The sequence below is a fragment of the Ursus arctos genome, unplaced genomic scaffold (genome assembly GCF_023065955.2).
Source record: "Ursus arctos isolate Adak ecotype North America unplaced genomic scaffold, UrsArc2.0 scaffold_2, whole genome shotgun sequence".
NCBI lineage: Eukaryota > Metazoa > Chordata > Mammalia > Carnivora > Ursidae > Ursus > Ursus arctos.
Genome location: NW_026622874.1, coordinates 98,371,638 through 98,386,996, shown reverse-complemented (window position 1 = coordinate 98,386,996; position 15,359 = coordinate 98,371,638). Strand labels below are relative to the sequence as shown.

Here is a 15,359-nt window from a genome sequence, read left to right as displayed (position 1 = left end):
TTATGACCACCTACGATCCCCCTTTTGCAGACGACTAAACACAGACCAGCGAGGGTAAATAAATACAATGACTACATTGCAGAGCATCTGGTCTGCGCTCCTTGGAGGAAAACGGACCTGCCTCCGGGCCAGGGTGCGTCTGACCTCCAGAGCCCAGGCCGTACCACCGTGGCCACCCCCACGAGCGCAGGGCCACAGCCTCTATGAGAAGCCAGGAGTATCTTGCCTTTCTCTTCCCTGCAGGTTGCCTTTGACGTGCTGGGCTTCAGCCCAGAGGAGAAGATCGGCGTTTATAAGCTGACGGGGGGCGTCATGCATTTCGGAAACATGAAGTTCAAGCAGAAGCCCAGAGAGGAACAAGCTGAAGTGGACACCACGGAGGGTAGGTGTTCGGCTGGGGCTGTTCACGGAGGGGCCAGCCAGCTCTCTGAGGCTTCCTGCGCATTCCAGAGCCATGCTGTAAAGAGATTCAGAGATGTGCTTGGATATCCAGACATTGATAATCTCAAAGAGATGTGACAGAGAGTCAGAGCCACGATTCTGGTCTCTATGCTCTGCTTTGCCAGTTGACCTTGAGCGAGTGTGGAAACCGTCTCAGACGTCTCTTTTCTCATGGGCAACACGGAGTCTCTATTACCCTCCCCTTCCCCCTTCCCTAACCACAATAGACGGTGCCGGGGTTCTCCGGGGCAGGGCATCATGTTTCTCTCAATCACCTGCTTTTTCTGTCCCTACTCAGTGGCTGACAAAGTCTCCCATCTCATGGGTCTCAATTCCGGGGAGCTCCAGAAGGGCATCACCAGGCCCCGGGTCAAAGTAGGCAATGAGTTTGTGCAAAAGGGCCAGAACATGGAACAGTGCCACAACTCCATCGGGGCTCTGGGCAAGGCCGTCTACGACAAGATGTTCAAGTGGCTGGTGGTCAGGATCAACAAGACCTTGGACACCAAGATGCAGAGGCAATTCTTCATCGGCGTGTTGGACATCGCTGGCTTCGAGATCTTTGAGGTGTGCCTGCCCTGGCATTCTGTTCCTGCTTTGGGGTGGCCATTTTCCTTTAAAAAGCTACTTTTCACCATGTTTCTCTTGTTTCTCATCTTGGACTTGAGGCCAGTCTCAGTTGTTTGATCTTGGGTCTCTGACTTTTGGCATCCAGAAAGTTCCATCTTCATTTGTATGGTGCCAAATCATAAAGAACGGGGTGAACATACTGGATAGAATGGGTGGCGTGCTGGAGCTGGCCTGTAATGGCTCGCAAGAGCCGATCGTTGAATTTTCAGGAAGTTTGTGACCCAGTTGACATCATGTTGATATATGACATCATGGAAATTGGCCAACACTTCAAATCAGGCTCACCCTTCCTTCCTTCGTTCCTTCCTTCATCCCTCCCTCCCTCTCTCTCTCCTTCCTTCCTTCATCCCTCCCTCCCTCTCTGTCTCCTTCCTTCCTTCATCCCTCCCTCCCTCTCTCTCTCCTTCCTTCCTTCATCCCTCCCTCCCTCTCTCTCTCCTTCCTTCCTTCATCCCTCCCTCCCTCTCTCTCTCCTTCCTTCCTTCTTCCCTCCCTCCCTCTCTCTCTCCTTCCTTCCTTCATCCCTCCCTCCCTCTCTCTCTCCTTCCTTCCTTCTTCCCTCCCTCCCTCTCTCTCTTTCTTTCTTTTGTTTTTGAGAGAGAGAGTGAGCTGGTTTACCAGCACAACACTGGTGGCCTCCCACTTCTTTCCTACACAAGAGAAACTCAGGTCTCCTCGCAGACTGGTGTTGTGGGTCAGAAATAGTTTACCTTTATAATTGGAGGCAGCATGATTAAGAGTCAGTAGATATGGTTCTGGACTCAGGTTGGCCCTCAACCAGCTGTGTGACCTGAGGAAAGTAGCTTCCCCTCTCAGAGATTGAGTTTTCTCAACTCTAAAATGAACTGTCTGGAAGAGATGATCTGTAAAGTCCATTTCATTCCATTATTGTATTATTTTAAGATTTCTACTGGCCACAGATGGATTTAAACAAACAAACAAACAAACAAAAACAGCTTAGCCCAGAGGAACCTGGGTGGCTCAGTCGGTTGAGCGTCTGACTCTTGATTTTGGCTCAGGTCTGGATCTCAGGGTTGTGAGTTCAGGCCCCATGGGCTACATGCTGGGCATGGAGCCTACTTAAAAAAAAGAAAAAAGAAAGACAGAAACCCAGCTCAACCCAATTTCTTTCAGGCTCTAAAATGCTAATTGGGGGGCGCCTGGGTGGCACAGTGGTTAGGCGTCTGCCTTCGGCTCAGGGCGTGATCCCGGCGTTCTGGGATCGAGCCCCACATCAGGCTCTTCCGCTACAGCCTGCTTCTTCCTCTCCCACTCCCCCTGCTTATGTTCCCTCTCTTGCTGGCTGTCTCTCTCTGTCGAATAAATAAATTAAAAAAAAAATGCTAATTGGACTGCCATCTACAATAGAATCGTTTAATTTCATAGGCAGAAGGAGGCTTAGAGTTTCCAAACTGTGCTCGCTGGCATTCTGACGGCCAGCAGAGGAGGGACGAGGAGAAAGGAGGATGCTCTGCACCGACGACAGAGTGTGTGCAATAAACAGACAGGGTTCGATCCCAGCTTGGCCACTTCCAAGCTGTGGGCCTTGCTTTCTCCACCTTCTAATGAGAACACTCCTCAGTCTTGCCTCGTAAGGTTTTAAGCAGGTGCAGCTCAGCGCTGGGTCCGGCACAGGGGCTCTGTGATGACAATGGCACCTCTGCTTTAACCTGGTTTTCATGCAGCTTTAGCATCGGATTTCATTAAGTGAAAGCACTTCTCTGATTTTTTTATTTTTTTAAAGACTCATAAACCCCCCAAACCCTTTCATCCTACAGATGAGGATAAAAAAACTGCACAGAGAGAGAGAGAGAGAACTGTCCAAAGGCACACAGGGGGTCAGAAGCATAAAGCCTCTGAAATGATTTCTATCCTGGGAAGAAAATGATTCTTTCCACCATGATTTTCATTAACCACACGAGGGGGGATTTGAGGTTTGGGTCCCCCTGCCCCCTCCCCCCCAACTCTCTTCTACCCCCGTCCCCCACAGCCCTGCTCTGAAGGTACTAAGCTGCTCTGGGCCTTTGCAGGGGAGGGTAACTGAGATGGGCTTCTTGCAGGGCTGATGGAGGACCGTCCAGTGGTCAGTGTTCAGGCCTCTGGGCAGCACCTGACAATGTTGGCCCTCAGCAAATTTGAGCTTGGCTTGTGCCCCGTCCCTCAGTCCTGGTCCCAGGGAGGCTCTGCCTGGGTCCTGGCTGACGCCCCGCTCTCTACCCTCCCACCCCAGTTCAACAGCTTCGAGCAGCTGTGCATCAACTTCACCAACGAGAAGCTGCAACAGTTCTTCAACCACCACATGTTTGTGCTGGAGCAGGAGGAGTACAAGAGGGAGGGCATCGAATGGGTCTTCATCGACTTTGGCCTTGACCTACAGGCCTGCATTGACCTCCTGGAAAAGGTAACCTGCTGCTCAGAGGTGGGGCTGAGAGAGAGGCCAGGGCCCTGACCGGGGCGTGCCTCAGAAGGGGAGTCACTGGGGCCTGTGGGGAGATGGCACTAGCAACACCGCTAATGACCTTGGTTGGTCTGGCCTCTAGCTTCCTCTCTGCAAAATAGGTACAGTAGTGTTGCAATGACCACTGTTAGTTGGGCTGTTGGCTGCCTCGACTCACTGGCTCATCCTAAGCTACCACACGTGCGTGTGTGTGGGGTGGAGGGGCAGTGATGTATTACAACCATTTCACAGATGGGAACATTGAGGCACAGAGAAGGGAAGTAACTTGTCCAAGGTCACACAACCTGTGAATGGCAGGGTCAGGTTCTAACCCAGGCTGCCAGTCTATTGGCCACCATGGGGAACGTTTTAGCAAAGGGCGTACTTCAAGAATATATATGGTTTAATCAAATGCAGAAAAGGGACAGAAAAGGGACTTTAATAGGACAGATGACAAAATCTGAACAGTCTGCTCATAGGATCGTATCATTGTTAATTTCCTGGGTTTCATTATTGTTACTGAGGTTGCGTTAACATTTCGAGAAGTTGGATGAAAGGCACGTAGGAATGCTTCACACTCTTTTGCAAGCCTTAAATTATTTCGAAGCAAAAATTAAAAAATAAAGGAAAAGAACTAACATATGTTGTATTTGAGGCTCAGCCTAGGGGCCGTCATAGAGAAGTTATCAGCAAGGCAGCCAGGGGTCTCTGATGTGAGACCAGCCTTAACCTCCCAGGAAAAGTATCTCCAAAAACAGACTGCGTGCACAATCCCCCCTGCCCCCATCCCCTAACATCTACAAACACCTCCCTGTCCAGCTGTCATAGAACCTGAAATGTCCTCATTTTTGAGCTTTGGGGTTAAGCATTGCCCTCTTCCAGAAATCTTCCTTAGAGATCCAGACCCTCCATAGATTGGGGGAGGGAGGGACAGCATTTATGAGCTCCCTCATTCTGTGAGAAGAGACCTAGAACCATCTGTGACCCATGGTAGCCAGGAATGTCCTTGAGGGCAAGAGCGGATAAAAGAGAGTTAAATGCAAAGAGGACAGGTATCATTGACTTTACCATTTTCCTGAGGGCCAAGCCTGCCTGGCACTACTGTTTGGGAGGGATTAGCATTTGGGGAGCTACATAGCCCCTTCCGACCTCCATCTTTTCTGTTAGATTCAATGAATTCTAGCCTCTTTCAAGTCTAAATGGCTTTGGCATTCATAGACCAGACCATGTAGCTACTGCACCATTACCAGGGCTCCTTGCCCAGAGTTCTGCTTCCTGGCTGGCCACCTGGGTGTCTGGGTCACCCCTCCCACCGCCCCCAGGCCAACACCTGAGTGGCCCCATTGGGGTCCCCTGGCTTCCTGTAACACCATCCACCGCTCTTCCCTTCTAGCCCATGGGCATCTTCTCCATCTTGGAGGAACAGTGCGTCTTCCCCAAGGCCACCGACGCCACCTTCAAGGCAGCCCTGTATGACAACCACCTGGGCAAGTCCAGCAACTTCCTCAAGCCCAAGGGGGGCAAAGGCAAGGGGCCTGAGGCCCACTTCGAGCTCGTCCACTACGCAGGCACTGTGAGTACCCCCTCGGCGCCCCCTGTGGCCACCTTCTTGCTGCATTCGGCTCTGGCTACTGTAGGTCCTTCCTGCCATGCCCTTCCTGACGCTTCCCACCTCCAACTAACACAGCCGCCATGTAGCAGGGTGATCGGCTCCGTGAAATGACCTCTGACTCATACTTCCTCATCACTTCTCCCTCAGAGAATTCTAAAGCAATCCAGGGAGCAGCCAGCAGTTGACGCCCTCAGACCCTCCAGGGCCACACCACTGTCTATGGCCCTCGGTTTGACGGCTGAACTAAGATCTTGGACAGAATTTCCAACACTTGCAAAAAGAGAAAAGAAATGCCATGAGCCCACCAATTATCCCCCAAATTGATTAACTTATGGCTCTGACAGCTCGTGGCCACCAAACCAACAAAACGACATCTCCGGAGTGGCTTTTTCACTCATGACAAACTTAGTCCTTGGGGAAGAGGGAATTAAGTGCCGCCAGGACTCGGGTTCTATTTGAATAATGGATAGGGGAGACAGTGTTTGTTCAGCCAGCTTTTAAGAATGAGTTTGGTTTCCTTGGGATTGCAGTATTGCTGTAAATGCCAAGGCTCCCGTTACCACTCGAGTTTGTCGAATCTCTGTGGGTTTAACTGCAGGGAAATAGCAGCCTTAGGACAGAGCTGTCAGGAAAGCTGCTGTTGGAGCGGGTACTGGGGCCGGGAGCTGATGATCTCATCAACCATAACAATGCCAATTACTTGCAAAATGAATCGTGCCAATGCCTAGAGCAAACAGCAGGTTGGGAGCCTGACTGCGGTGCTCTACCTCGCCTCCCACAATGAAGTGAGAAAAGCTCCGTGTTTGTAGCAATGGAATGTTTAAAGTCTAATGGGGCTTCCTCACCATTAAGAAGACTCTAAAGTAAGGCCCAGAAGGAAAGCCCAAAAGTTTTGGCTTCTTATCTGCTGCCCTCAGTTCCCTATGCTCAGTGGAAGAATCTGAAAAGGGCTTCCTCTTTGCCTCTCCAGCTTGGGCCACATGGCAAAATGGGCAGCAGAAATTAATGGATGCCCAATTACCTGAACACATGGACCCCCCAGTTATAGATGGATGGAGCCCCCCCTTCCACCAGGCAGTGGCCAAGGGATGTGTGCTCTTGAGCAAGGACTGACCAGACGTCCTTGTAGGGAGCTTTACATATAGCTCAGGATTTCACTGGTCAAGGCTAGTCACTCACAGCAAGGGCTAAGCCTGGAAGAAGATCAGTCTGCCTGGGTAGAAAAAGAGCCTGAGGTCAGGCAGGCTCAGAGTAGCCAGCAGAGGAAGACATGCAAGAGAAGGTCACAGCCGGGTGGAAAGTAGCTGGGGAGGCCTTGTTTGTCAGAAAAGCTCGGAGACAGGGTAGCCTAAACAGGCCAACTGCAAATGCCCAAGAACGCAGATAATGGGGCCCCCACCTCCTACTGTAGTTCAGGGACATCCCAGGACTCCAGGAAATGTCAAGAATGGAAGCCCCCAGAGATGGGGTTGAAGGTTGGTCCTGGGAGCCCAGAGCAGGCCATGCTGTAGGTAGAGGTTCTGGCTGTGGGACCTGGAAGGCGGAGGCTGGACCTGAAGGTCACTGCTGGCACTTGCCCCCTCCAGGTGGGTTACAACATCACAGGATGGCTGGAGAAGAACAAAGACCCCCTGAACGAAACAGTGGTGGGCTTGTTCCAGAAATCATCCCTGGGAATCCTGGCCCTTCTCTTCAAAGAAGAAGAGGCTCCAGGTACAGCTGACCCCTTATTGTGTCCAGTCTCCCTGTGCTGATGCCTTTAGTGACCAAAATGGAAATAAGGAAACAAAACTCTCATGTTCAACTCTTGCTAAATGGATGAATGAATGACAAGTTGCTTGAGGTAGGCCATGGACGAGGGTGCAATGGAGAGATACAGATGCATTCTGGGAAATTCCATCAACTGAATTGATCGCTGGGCCCGTATCACCTGTAGGTGGAGCAATACTGCCTTGGAAGAGTGGAGGCCCAAATGCTGTGTGCTTATTTTCTGCTCACTGTTCTTCCCTGTCTGAGGCAAAGCCCAAGCCCAGCCCTGCCTCCTACCCCATGGAGGTCGTGTGGCCCACAGGGAAACACCCCAGGGTGGGAGCTGCCCAATGTGGCCACCATTCATAGGGACAAGAAATGCAAATTTCCTCGAATTCAGAGATGTTTTCTCCATCCACATGCAATTCCTCTAGATGGTCTGTGGCTCCTCTTCCTTCCCAGGCAATGGGCGGTTTGTCCCCTTGTGTAGCCCTAAATCACAAAAGGACACACACTCCCCAGAGAGCATATGCCCCTTTTGACAATTAGGCCACAGTCACCCCATTTACCCATTCCCTGGTAGATCTCTGTTTCCTGGTGTGAGGGCCCCACCTTACCCAGTCCCAAGAAAAGCCTTTTTTTTTTTTGAGAGAGAGAGAAAGAGAGAGCGTGCGAGGAAGGGGCAGAGGGAGAGAGAGAATCTCAAGCAGACTCCCTGCTGAGCGCAGAGCCCAGTGCAGAGCTCAATCCCAGGACCCTGAGATCATGACCTGAGCCAAAACCAAGAGTCAGATGCCTAACTGACTGAGCCACCCAGGCGCCCCCCAAGAAAAGCTTTTTAAACCAGAGAATGCATTTCCTTGACACAGAACACTATGGGGCTGACTGTCGCCATGCTGTTTTCTGACATGAAACATGCTTGTCTTTCTTTCCTCAGCTGGAAGCAAGAAGCAGAAGAGAGGGTCTTCCTTCATGACAGTCTCCAACTTCTACAGGGTAAGTGGGGGCTGCCCTGTAGGCCACTTTGCATCCAGTGACCCCGCCTCTCCATCAAACCCTCCCTTCTAATGGTGTGGGGGTCGGCCTGCCGTCTCACAGCCAAGACAGGATGATTTCATTTCTATGCCTACAGTTGCCTCTTTCATTCCAGGAGTCGGCTTCCTTCTGAAGGGGTCACAGAACCATAGGTCCTCAGGGCAGAAAAGACCCTTAGAGATGGTGCAGTCCAACCATGTCATTTCAGACTACAATCCAGAGAGTGACATCAATGGACGTATCAGTGCCTAAGATCTTGAGCCCTAAAGTTGGCTGGCAGATCTTCTGGGCTGATCATAACTTCCACAGATTTAGGGCGTGACTGGGAACACGTTCCAAAGTGTAGGTGGGCAGCCACTAGGGAGATGTTGCATGAAGAAAGATTTCAGTATTTCCCAAGGATCTGGCTGCCCTAAGGCAGAGCGGGCTACCTCCCTGGAGATATCCAAGCAGAGGAGGAGGGACCATCCAGTGGGGAGGGTAACAACAGGCAGGGCTTTGTCCTCACAGGCACTACAGTTCCTTCTAGTACTGAGACTCTACAGTGAGCCAGCATTGAGTCAGGAAAGGCCCTGCTTGCTGAAAACCACGTCACCTTGGGCAAGTCCCTCTGAGAGGACAGCCACTGCCCAAGATGCTATCCATTATGATAGCCACTAGCCAAACGTGGCTAGTGAGTACTGGAGAAGAGGTTGGTGTGGCAGAAGAGCTCAATTTGAATTTCATTAATTGAACTCTAAAATAAATCCCTCTGCCGAGCAACACCAGCACTGAGCTCTACCCAGTCCTTCTGTTTCTTTTTCCTCCATCCCCAGGAGCAGTTGAATAAGCTGATGACCACGCTCCACAGCACTGCTCCCCATTTTGTCCGCTGCATTGTCCCCAACGAGTTCAAGCAATCAGGTACATCATGGGGCTCTGTGAAGTTAGTGTTTGCTCAAGTGAAGTACCCCCATTTATAGCAGTTCAATTATTTTCGAAATATGAAGTACTTGTCTCTCTTTTTTGCCTCCCTCTCCTCCCACCAATTTTTTTCAAACTTGGACAATTTTGACCCACAGAAACATTAAGAGTTAATAAAAAAGCTAACATTTGTTGAGAGCAAACTGTGAGCCAGGTATGAATTAAGTCTACTTTTAATCGCCTGGGATGATTGGGGCAAAGCAGGGCACCAAAGGATCCCCCAAAAATGAATCATCCAGGGGTGCCTGGGTGGCTTGGTTGGTTGAGCATCCGACTCTTGGTTTTGGTTCAGATCATGATCTCAGGGTCATGGGATCGAGTCCCGCATCAGGCTCTGTACTCAGCGCGGAGTCTGCTTGTCCCTCTTTCACCCCCTCTGCTCCTTCCCTCGCTCACGCACTCTCTCTCTCAAATAAATAAAATCTTTAAAGAAATGAATCATCCAAAAATCATGTTCTAGCTGCTTTGTAAAGCAAAAATCATGTTCCGGCTGGGTGGGCACCAGCTGGAAGTCACATTCAGGAGGGCCTTTGGGTCTTGGCTGAATTGCGGGGCCCCCTGGGCAGTGATGGGAGGAGACAGGGGTTGATGACACAGATGCTCAGCGTTCTGCAGTGGCAAGGAGCAGCCTGTCCCACCCGAGGGTCCTGACGGCATCCTGTGCCCTCCCTTTTGGCAGGCGTGGTGGACGCCCACCTGATCATGCACCAGCTGGCTTGTAACGGAGTCCTGGAAGGCATCCGTATTTGCAGGAAGGGCTTCCCAAACAGGATGCAGTACCCAGAGTTCAAACAGAGGTGAGTGGTGTCTCCCTGATACCATGAGTCTACGGTTCTCAGTTTCCGGGCACTGACTAATTGAGAAATATAGTCCTGTTGTCGCAGACACTACACCTCACAGCAGCACCACCTCACTGCCATTGGCCTTTCACCTGCCAGAACGTGCATTTCTTTGCCTGAGGGCCTTCTCTGGCTCTGGAGCCTGCTTTGCTACTTGGCAGGCTGAAAGTCTCCCGGAGTAATGCCTCCCCAGGAGCAGCCCTCAACCAGTGGCTGAGGACAACTGGTGTATAAATACTTCAACTCCCTCATCCTTCTTGGTGGGCTAACTATGAGGCATGCTCTGTACTGGCTTCCAGGTAAATGTCTAAGGCTCTCCAGGTTAAACTTAAAAAAATAGTAACAATTAAAAAGCCCTGGTTTGTAGCGTCTTTGGATTTCCATGGGATAAACACTCCCATGGCTGATTTCAAGCCAGCAATGTGATGTCACTGAATGACTGAATGTGGGGTTGGGTAGAGATGCACACAGTTGGCTCCTGCAGGTTCCAGCACACCACTGTTCCCTGGGTCCCCTAGCAGCATTAAGCCCCAGCTGCCCATTGTGATAACGGGTCTGATAACGTGCCTCTTACTGACTTCCCTGACCCCCTTCCCAACTCTGCCACCCCCCCAAATAAACCATTTGCACTTGGATCCCTGTCTCAAGGTCTGCTTCTGGGGGATCCCAAACTGAGATCTCCACCTTAGGCATTGTTTTTCCTTCTACCCCCCCCCCCCACCTGCTAGAACATATGACCACAGACGGACAGAGCAGGACAAGTAACTAGAGGTCATCTTGTCCAAGCCCTCTGAAGGCTCTAAACAGCGAAGGACTTGTCTAAATCACAAAGACGGCTGCTGGCAGGTCAGGAAAAGCAGCGCTTCTCCTATGCCTGGAAGGAAAAATCAGGAAGGCAAGATTTTGGTGTCTTCATTTCCAGGAGCACCTGCCTTCTCCTGAACCCCTGACCCACACCAACGTTCGCTCCCCAAGGTTTCCTGTCCCACCGCACTGCCTGCTGCGGCCATCTGTAAAACTGGTCTAACCTGTGACTCCAAGGCCGTCGCGAAGATCAACTGCGTGGATGTGCTTCCCGAGCTGCCAGCTTGGGCATGACGATGACTGTCATTGTCTCTCTCCCACCAGGTACCAAGTGCTGAACCCCAACGTGATTCCTCAGGGATTTGTAGACAACAAGAAGGCCTCAGAGCTGCTGCTCGGGTCCATCGACCTGGATGTGAATGAGTACAAAATCGGGCATACCAAGGTAGCTCTTCCGGTGACACTCCCTCCCTACGCCACCCAGCCTTGTCCCCAGAGGGTGGGCTTCAGGGTGTGAATTCCAGCTCGGCCACTGACCAGCTGCCTGCCTTGGGCAAGCCCCACAGCTGCGGGGAGCCTCAGTTTCCTCCTCTGAAAAAGGAGAGCTGATACAGCTGATCTCATGGGATTTGGGGGGTGATTAGCACTAATGTGGGTGAGAAGCCAGCTCAGACACGTACTTAATAAATGATAGATTATTTCCTAGGCCTGTAAGAGTCCCAGTCAGAATCAAGGTCCTGGGTTTGACTGGGGCATGAAGCTGGGGGGGGAGGTGAGGTCTGAGAGTGAAGCACCATAATCCCAGCCCACCCACATTGAGAGCTCCAGCCCTGAGCTGGCAGGTGAGTCGGGGCTGACTCAGAGAAGCTTCCTGATCCTGACTCACAGGGCCTGGGCTGCCCTGTGTCTGTCCCACTTCCTGGCCCCGCAGAGTCCTGCTGGGATTGTCAGGGCCAGCCAGGCTAACAGTGCGAGCTGTCCATCTACAGCTGCCCAAGCAGACCGCACCCCAGCAGGACAACCAGGGTGACCCAGCAGGGGTCCTAGCTTTGCATGCAGGAGCCTCAGGCTCAAAGCCTGTCTCTGCGGAGCCCACAGGCCTGCTGGCGCGCACGGACGCTCCAGGCTGTGCGCACATCCAGCACATCTGGCCGCTCAGCAAACGCTCCTAGAGCGCCTCCCGCGCCGAGCGCGGTTCAAGGCTCTCGGGATGCACCAGTGAACAGAGTCCCTGGCTCCCTGGAGCTCGCTCCTGGTAGAGTGTTGGCGGAATCGTCATTGTAGGATCTGCCAGAACTCTTAGCTTTGGCCTCCTTCACAATTAAGACATGCTGCATACAGCTAACCTGACTTATAGGAACACCAGGTTTTGCCACAGAATCACTGAATACCGGCTGCTTCTGCCACCCCCCCACCTTTGAAGGATGGGAAACGTGAGGAAGCGGGGACGGGGGCATGGAGCTGATGTGCCCAGTTCCACCGAACTAGGCGGGACGGAGCAGGCCTCAGGCCCCATGACGCTGCTCTCGGGAAGGGGAGATGGGGCTGCCGTTGCCAGCACCTGACACCACGACTGGCTGGGCAAATGGACTGCAGTTTGCTGTTGTTCAAGGGTTGCATTGGGTCCAGATAAAGGCCTGGGGATTCTGGGGACAGCTTTGCTCCCCAAGGACCAGCCAGGCTCTGGTGGCAGAAGCAGAACAGAGAACAGGATGTTTCTGCCTGTTCCCATTGTTAGCTCATGTGGGCCCCACCCCCTGCCACAGGTTCACCTCACCTCTCCTAGAGGGACACACCTCAATGACCAGCCATTGCGAAATATCAAGACACATTTCCTGTAATCAAACCCAGTGTCTCAACCCCATGATGGCTAGCTCTTTGGGTTTTTGTGGGGGAGGAAGGCATTGGAGAGGGAGCATTCTTTTTTTTTTTTTTTTTTTTTTTTTAGTTTTATTTATCTAAGAGAGAGAGTACAAGCTGGGGAGAGAAGCAGAGGGAGAGGGAGAAGCCGACTCCCCACTGAGCAGAGAGCCCAACATGGGGCTCGATCCCACCTGAGCTAAAAGCAGGTGCTTAACCGACTGAGCCACCCAGGCGCCCCGACAGGGAGCATTTTTTTGCATTCTTTTCCTGTTGGTGTCCATAGCATCCATATAAAAGATTTAGTTGGGGGCTCTGCTATAGTCTCTCGGGGCTGGGAGGACTCAGGGTCCTGCACTCCCACTGAACAGGAGGGGAGATCGAGGCTTCCCCAAGGAGAGTGGCTTGGCTAAGGTCGCATAGCACATCCAAGGCAGGCTGAGGCCAGGTACAGGTCTCCTGGATCCTTCTGTCCTTCTAGAAGTTTCTATCATGTCTTACTTAAAGCCTATGAAAAGGTATTACATTATAAAATATACTACTAATAAAACAACCACCCATGAGCCCACTTGAAAATCCAGAACTCAATCTTTGCATCTCTCTCCTCAGGAGTAACCCTTGTCCTGAATGTTAACCATCCTCCTGCCTTTTAAAAATAGTTTTATCACATATGCATCTGGCCTCAGGTTTTGCCCGGTTTTGAGCTTCCTGGAAGTATCGTACTTGATATACTCTTCTGTAACATGCTTCTAACACTTCATAGCATTTCCAAGATTCATCCTTGTTGGTTGGAACATGACAGCCATTCAGTGTCACTGCCGTATCAGGCTGCCTCAGACAGCCGCACCACAATTACCCTTTCTCCTGCCCTTGGAAATTGACCCCCCCCCCCGAAGTTATTAACAATGCTACTTTGAATATCTTTGTGCATGTCCTATGGAGGAGTTTCTTTAGAATGACATTCTCAGCCTTGGCTGTACATTAGAATCCTTTTGGGGAGCGGTAAAAATACCAATGCCAGAGCCTCGTTCCAGAAATTGTTTGAAATCACCTATGTCCAAGTATCAGCACCTTTCCAAGGCCCTCCAGGCAGAAATGATGTGCAGCCAGGGCGGAGATAGATATGTGAATGCTGAGGAGGATATTCGCCCGTTTCAGGGTGTGCAAACATCTAACTTGACGAGGGAATGCCAAACCATTTTCCAAAACTGTTGTGCCAACTCACCCTCCCCTTGATCCACAACCCTGCCAACACTTGCCTTTTTGGAAGTCTTAAAAGTTACAGGTGGAGGGAGGAGTGATTGGTATCTTGCAACCTTAATTTGCATTTCCTGGAGGTTGGGTATTTCCTGCTCCTTCTAACATGTTACAAAGCTGGCCCTATTTTCCTAGGGATGTGTCCCATTCACACACCAGAGCTGGGTGCCTGAAATTGTGCAGCGTTGGTAAAACTCTGTATCCTTTCTACAGAGTCAACCCCACCCCTGCCCTCACTTAGCCCCTCTTCCCACTCCCAGGTGCCTGGGGGACCGTGACTGTCCAAAGGCTGTTTTGCATGGCGGTAAAGAAAGAAGACCCCTTGCCTCCCCGGCTGCTGGGCAGTCACCATAGCAGCGAGGACCGTGAAGATCTATCACCTTTTACTTACAGCTTCACAGTTTATACAAGACTTTCCCACCCAATATCTCTATCTAATCCTTATAGCAACCCTCAGGGAGGGGTCAACATCCCCATTTCACAGATGAGGAACCGAGGCCCTGAGATGTGAGGAGACACGTCCAGGGTGATCCAGCTAGTAAGTGCAAGGCCAGGGCTGGGACCCATAGGAGGAGCCAAGGGCGAGGGGAAACAGATGCTGGGGCCGGCAGTGGTCCTGCTATTGGCGGTGTCCAGGCTGGGGCAAGCTGTTCCCGAGGGGCCTCAAACACAAGCACCAGACTGGCCCTCTTAACTTTTAAGGACATTTCCGAACCTCTGGGGCTTGGATTTAAAACTCCCCGCCAGCGGCTGCCGCTGGTGACAGCTGTGCTATTTTCAGATGACTGTGTCTTTCTCCCAGGTATTCTTCCGAGCCGGCATTCTGGCTAGGCTTGAAGACATGCGGGACGAGCGGCTGGCCAAGATCATGACGATGTTACAGTGTCGCCTCCGGGGTTTCCTTATGAGGATTGAGTTCAAGAAGATGCTGGAACGAAGGTAGCACTCACGAGCACCAACGGGTCAGAACCACTGAGGCCACGCTCACCCACACAGGATGACCAGGGACCCCGCCACACACACAGTGGTCAGCTCCATTAGCGACAATGGGCAGTGAGATGAGGGGAGGGTGCCAATGTCTTCGCTGGCCCAAAGAACCCTGCTGGGGTCCTGTATTCATTTTCTAGGGTTGCCGTAACAAAGCGCCACAGCCTGGCTGCCTTGAAACAGCAGAAATGTATTTTCGCACAGTTCCAGAGGCTAGCCGTCTGAAATCAAGGTTTTGCAGGCCACACTCCCTCTGAAGCTCTAGACGACAGTCCTTTCTTGCTTCTTCCAGTCCCAGTAGCCCCAGGCATTTCTTGGCTCGTGGCCACATCATTCCGATCTCTCCCTCTGTTTTTGCAAGGCCTTCCCTCTGTGTCTGTGTCTCCACACCAGCTTCCTTCTTTTTATACGGACACTGGGCATCTTGGGTTAGGGGCCCACCTTTCTCTAGTATGACCTCCTCTTAACCTAAGTAATGACATCTGCAAAGACCCTATTTCCAAACAAGGTCATGTTCACAGGTACTGGGGGTTAGGACTTCGGCATATCTTTTGGGAGAAGACACAATTCAATCCCTAACAGGAGCCACTTAATATAAATCCTACAAGTCACTTCCCCATTTGGATCCGTGTGATGATACTATGACAGGGATGTGGGAGGGCCAGCACCCTGTGAAAACTGAGGCCAGAAGGGTGAAGGGCCTGCCCCCTCGGTTCAGGAGGAAAGAGTCAAGACTGGAACCCAG

The 15,359-nt window shown here is 51.6% G+C and overlaps 1 protein-coding gene across 1 annotated transcript in view; it reads left to right on the top strand.

Moving 5' to 3' along the window:
• The window catches only part of LOC113267916 (myosin-16), a 60,922-nt gene that overhangs the window by 10,665 nt on the left and 34,898 nt on the right, over positions 1-15,359 (top strand). The window contains exons 10-19 of the mRNA XM_026516248.4: positions 244-382; positions 740-1,008; positions 3,302-3,472; positions 4,902-5,081; positions 6,707-6,833; positions 7,807-7,865; positions 8,720-8,807; positions 9,547-9,664; positions 10,835-10,955; positions 14,430-14,566. Of these exons, the coding sequence (XP_026372033.1) occupies positions 244-382; positions 740-1,008; positions 3,302-3,472; positions 4,902-5,081; positions 6,707-6,833; positions 7,807-7,865; positions 8,720-8,807; positions 9,547-9,664; positions 10,835-10,955; positions 14,430-14,566 (1,409 nt within the window). The remainder of the gene's footprint in view (positions 1-243; positions 383-739; positions 1,009-3,301; positions 3,473-4,901; positions 5,082-6,706; positions 6,834-7,806; positions 7,866-8,719; positions 8,808-9,546; positions 9,665-10,834; positions 10,956-14,429; positions 14,567-15,359) is intronic.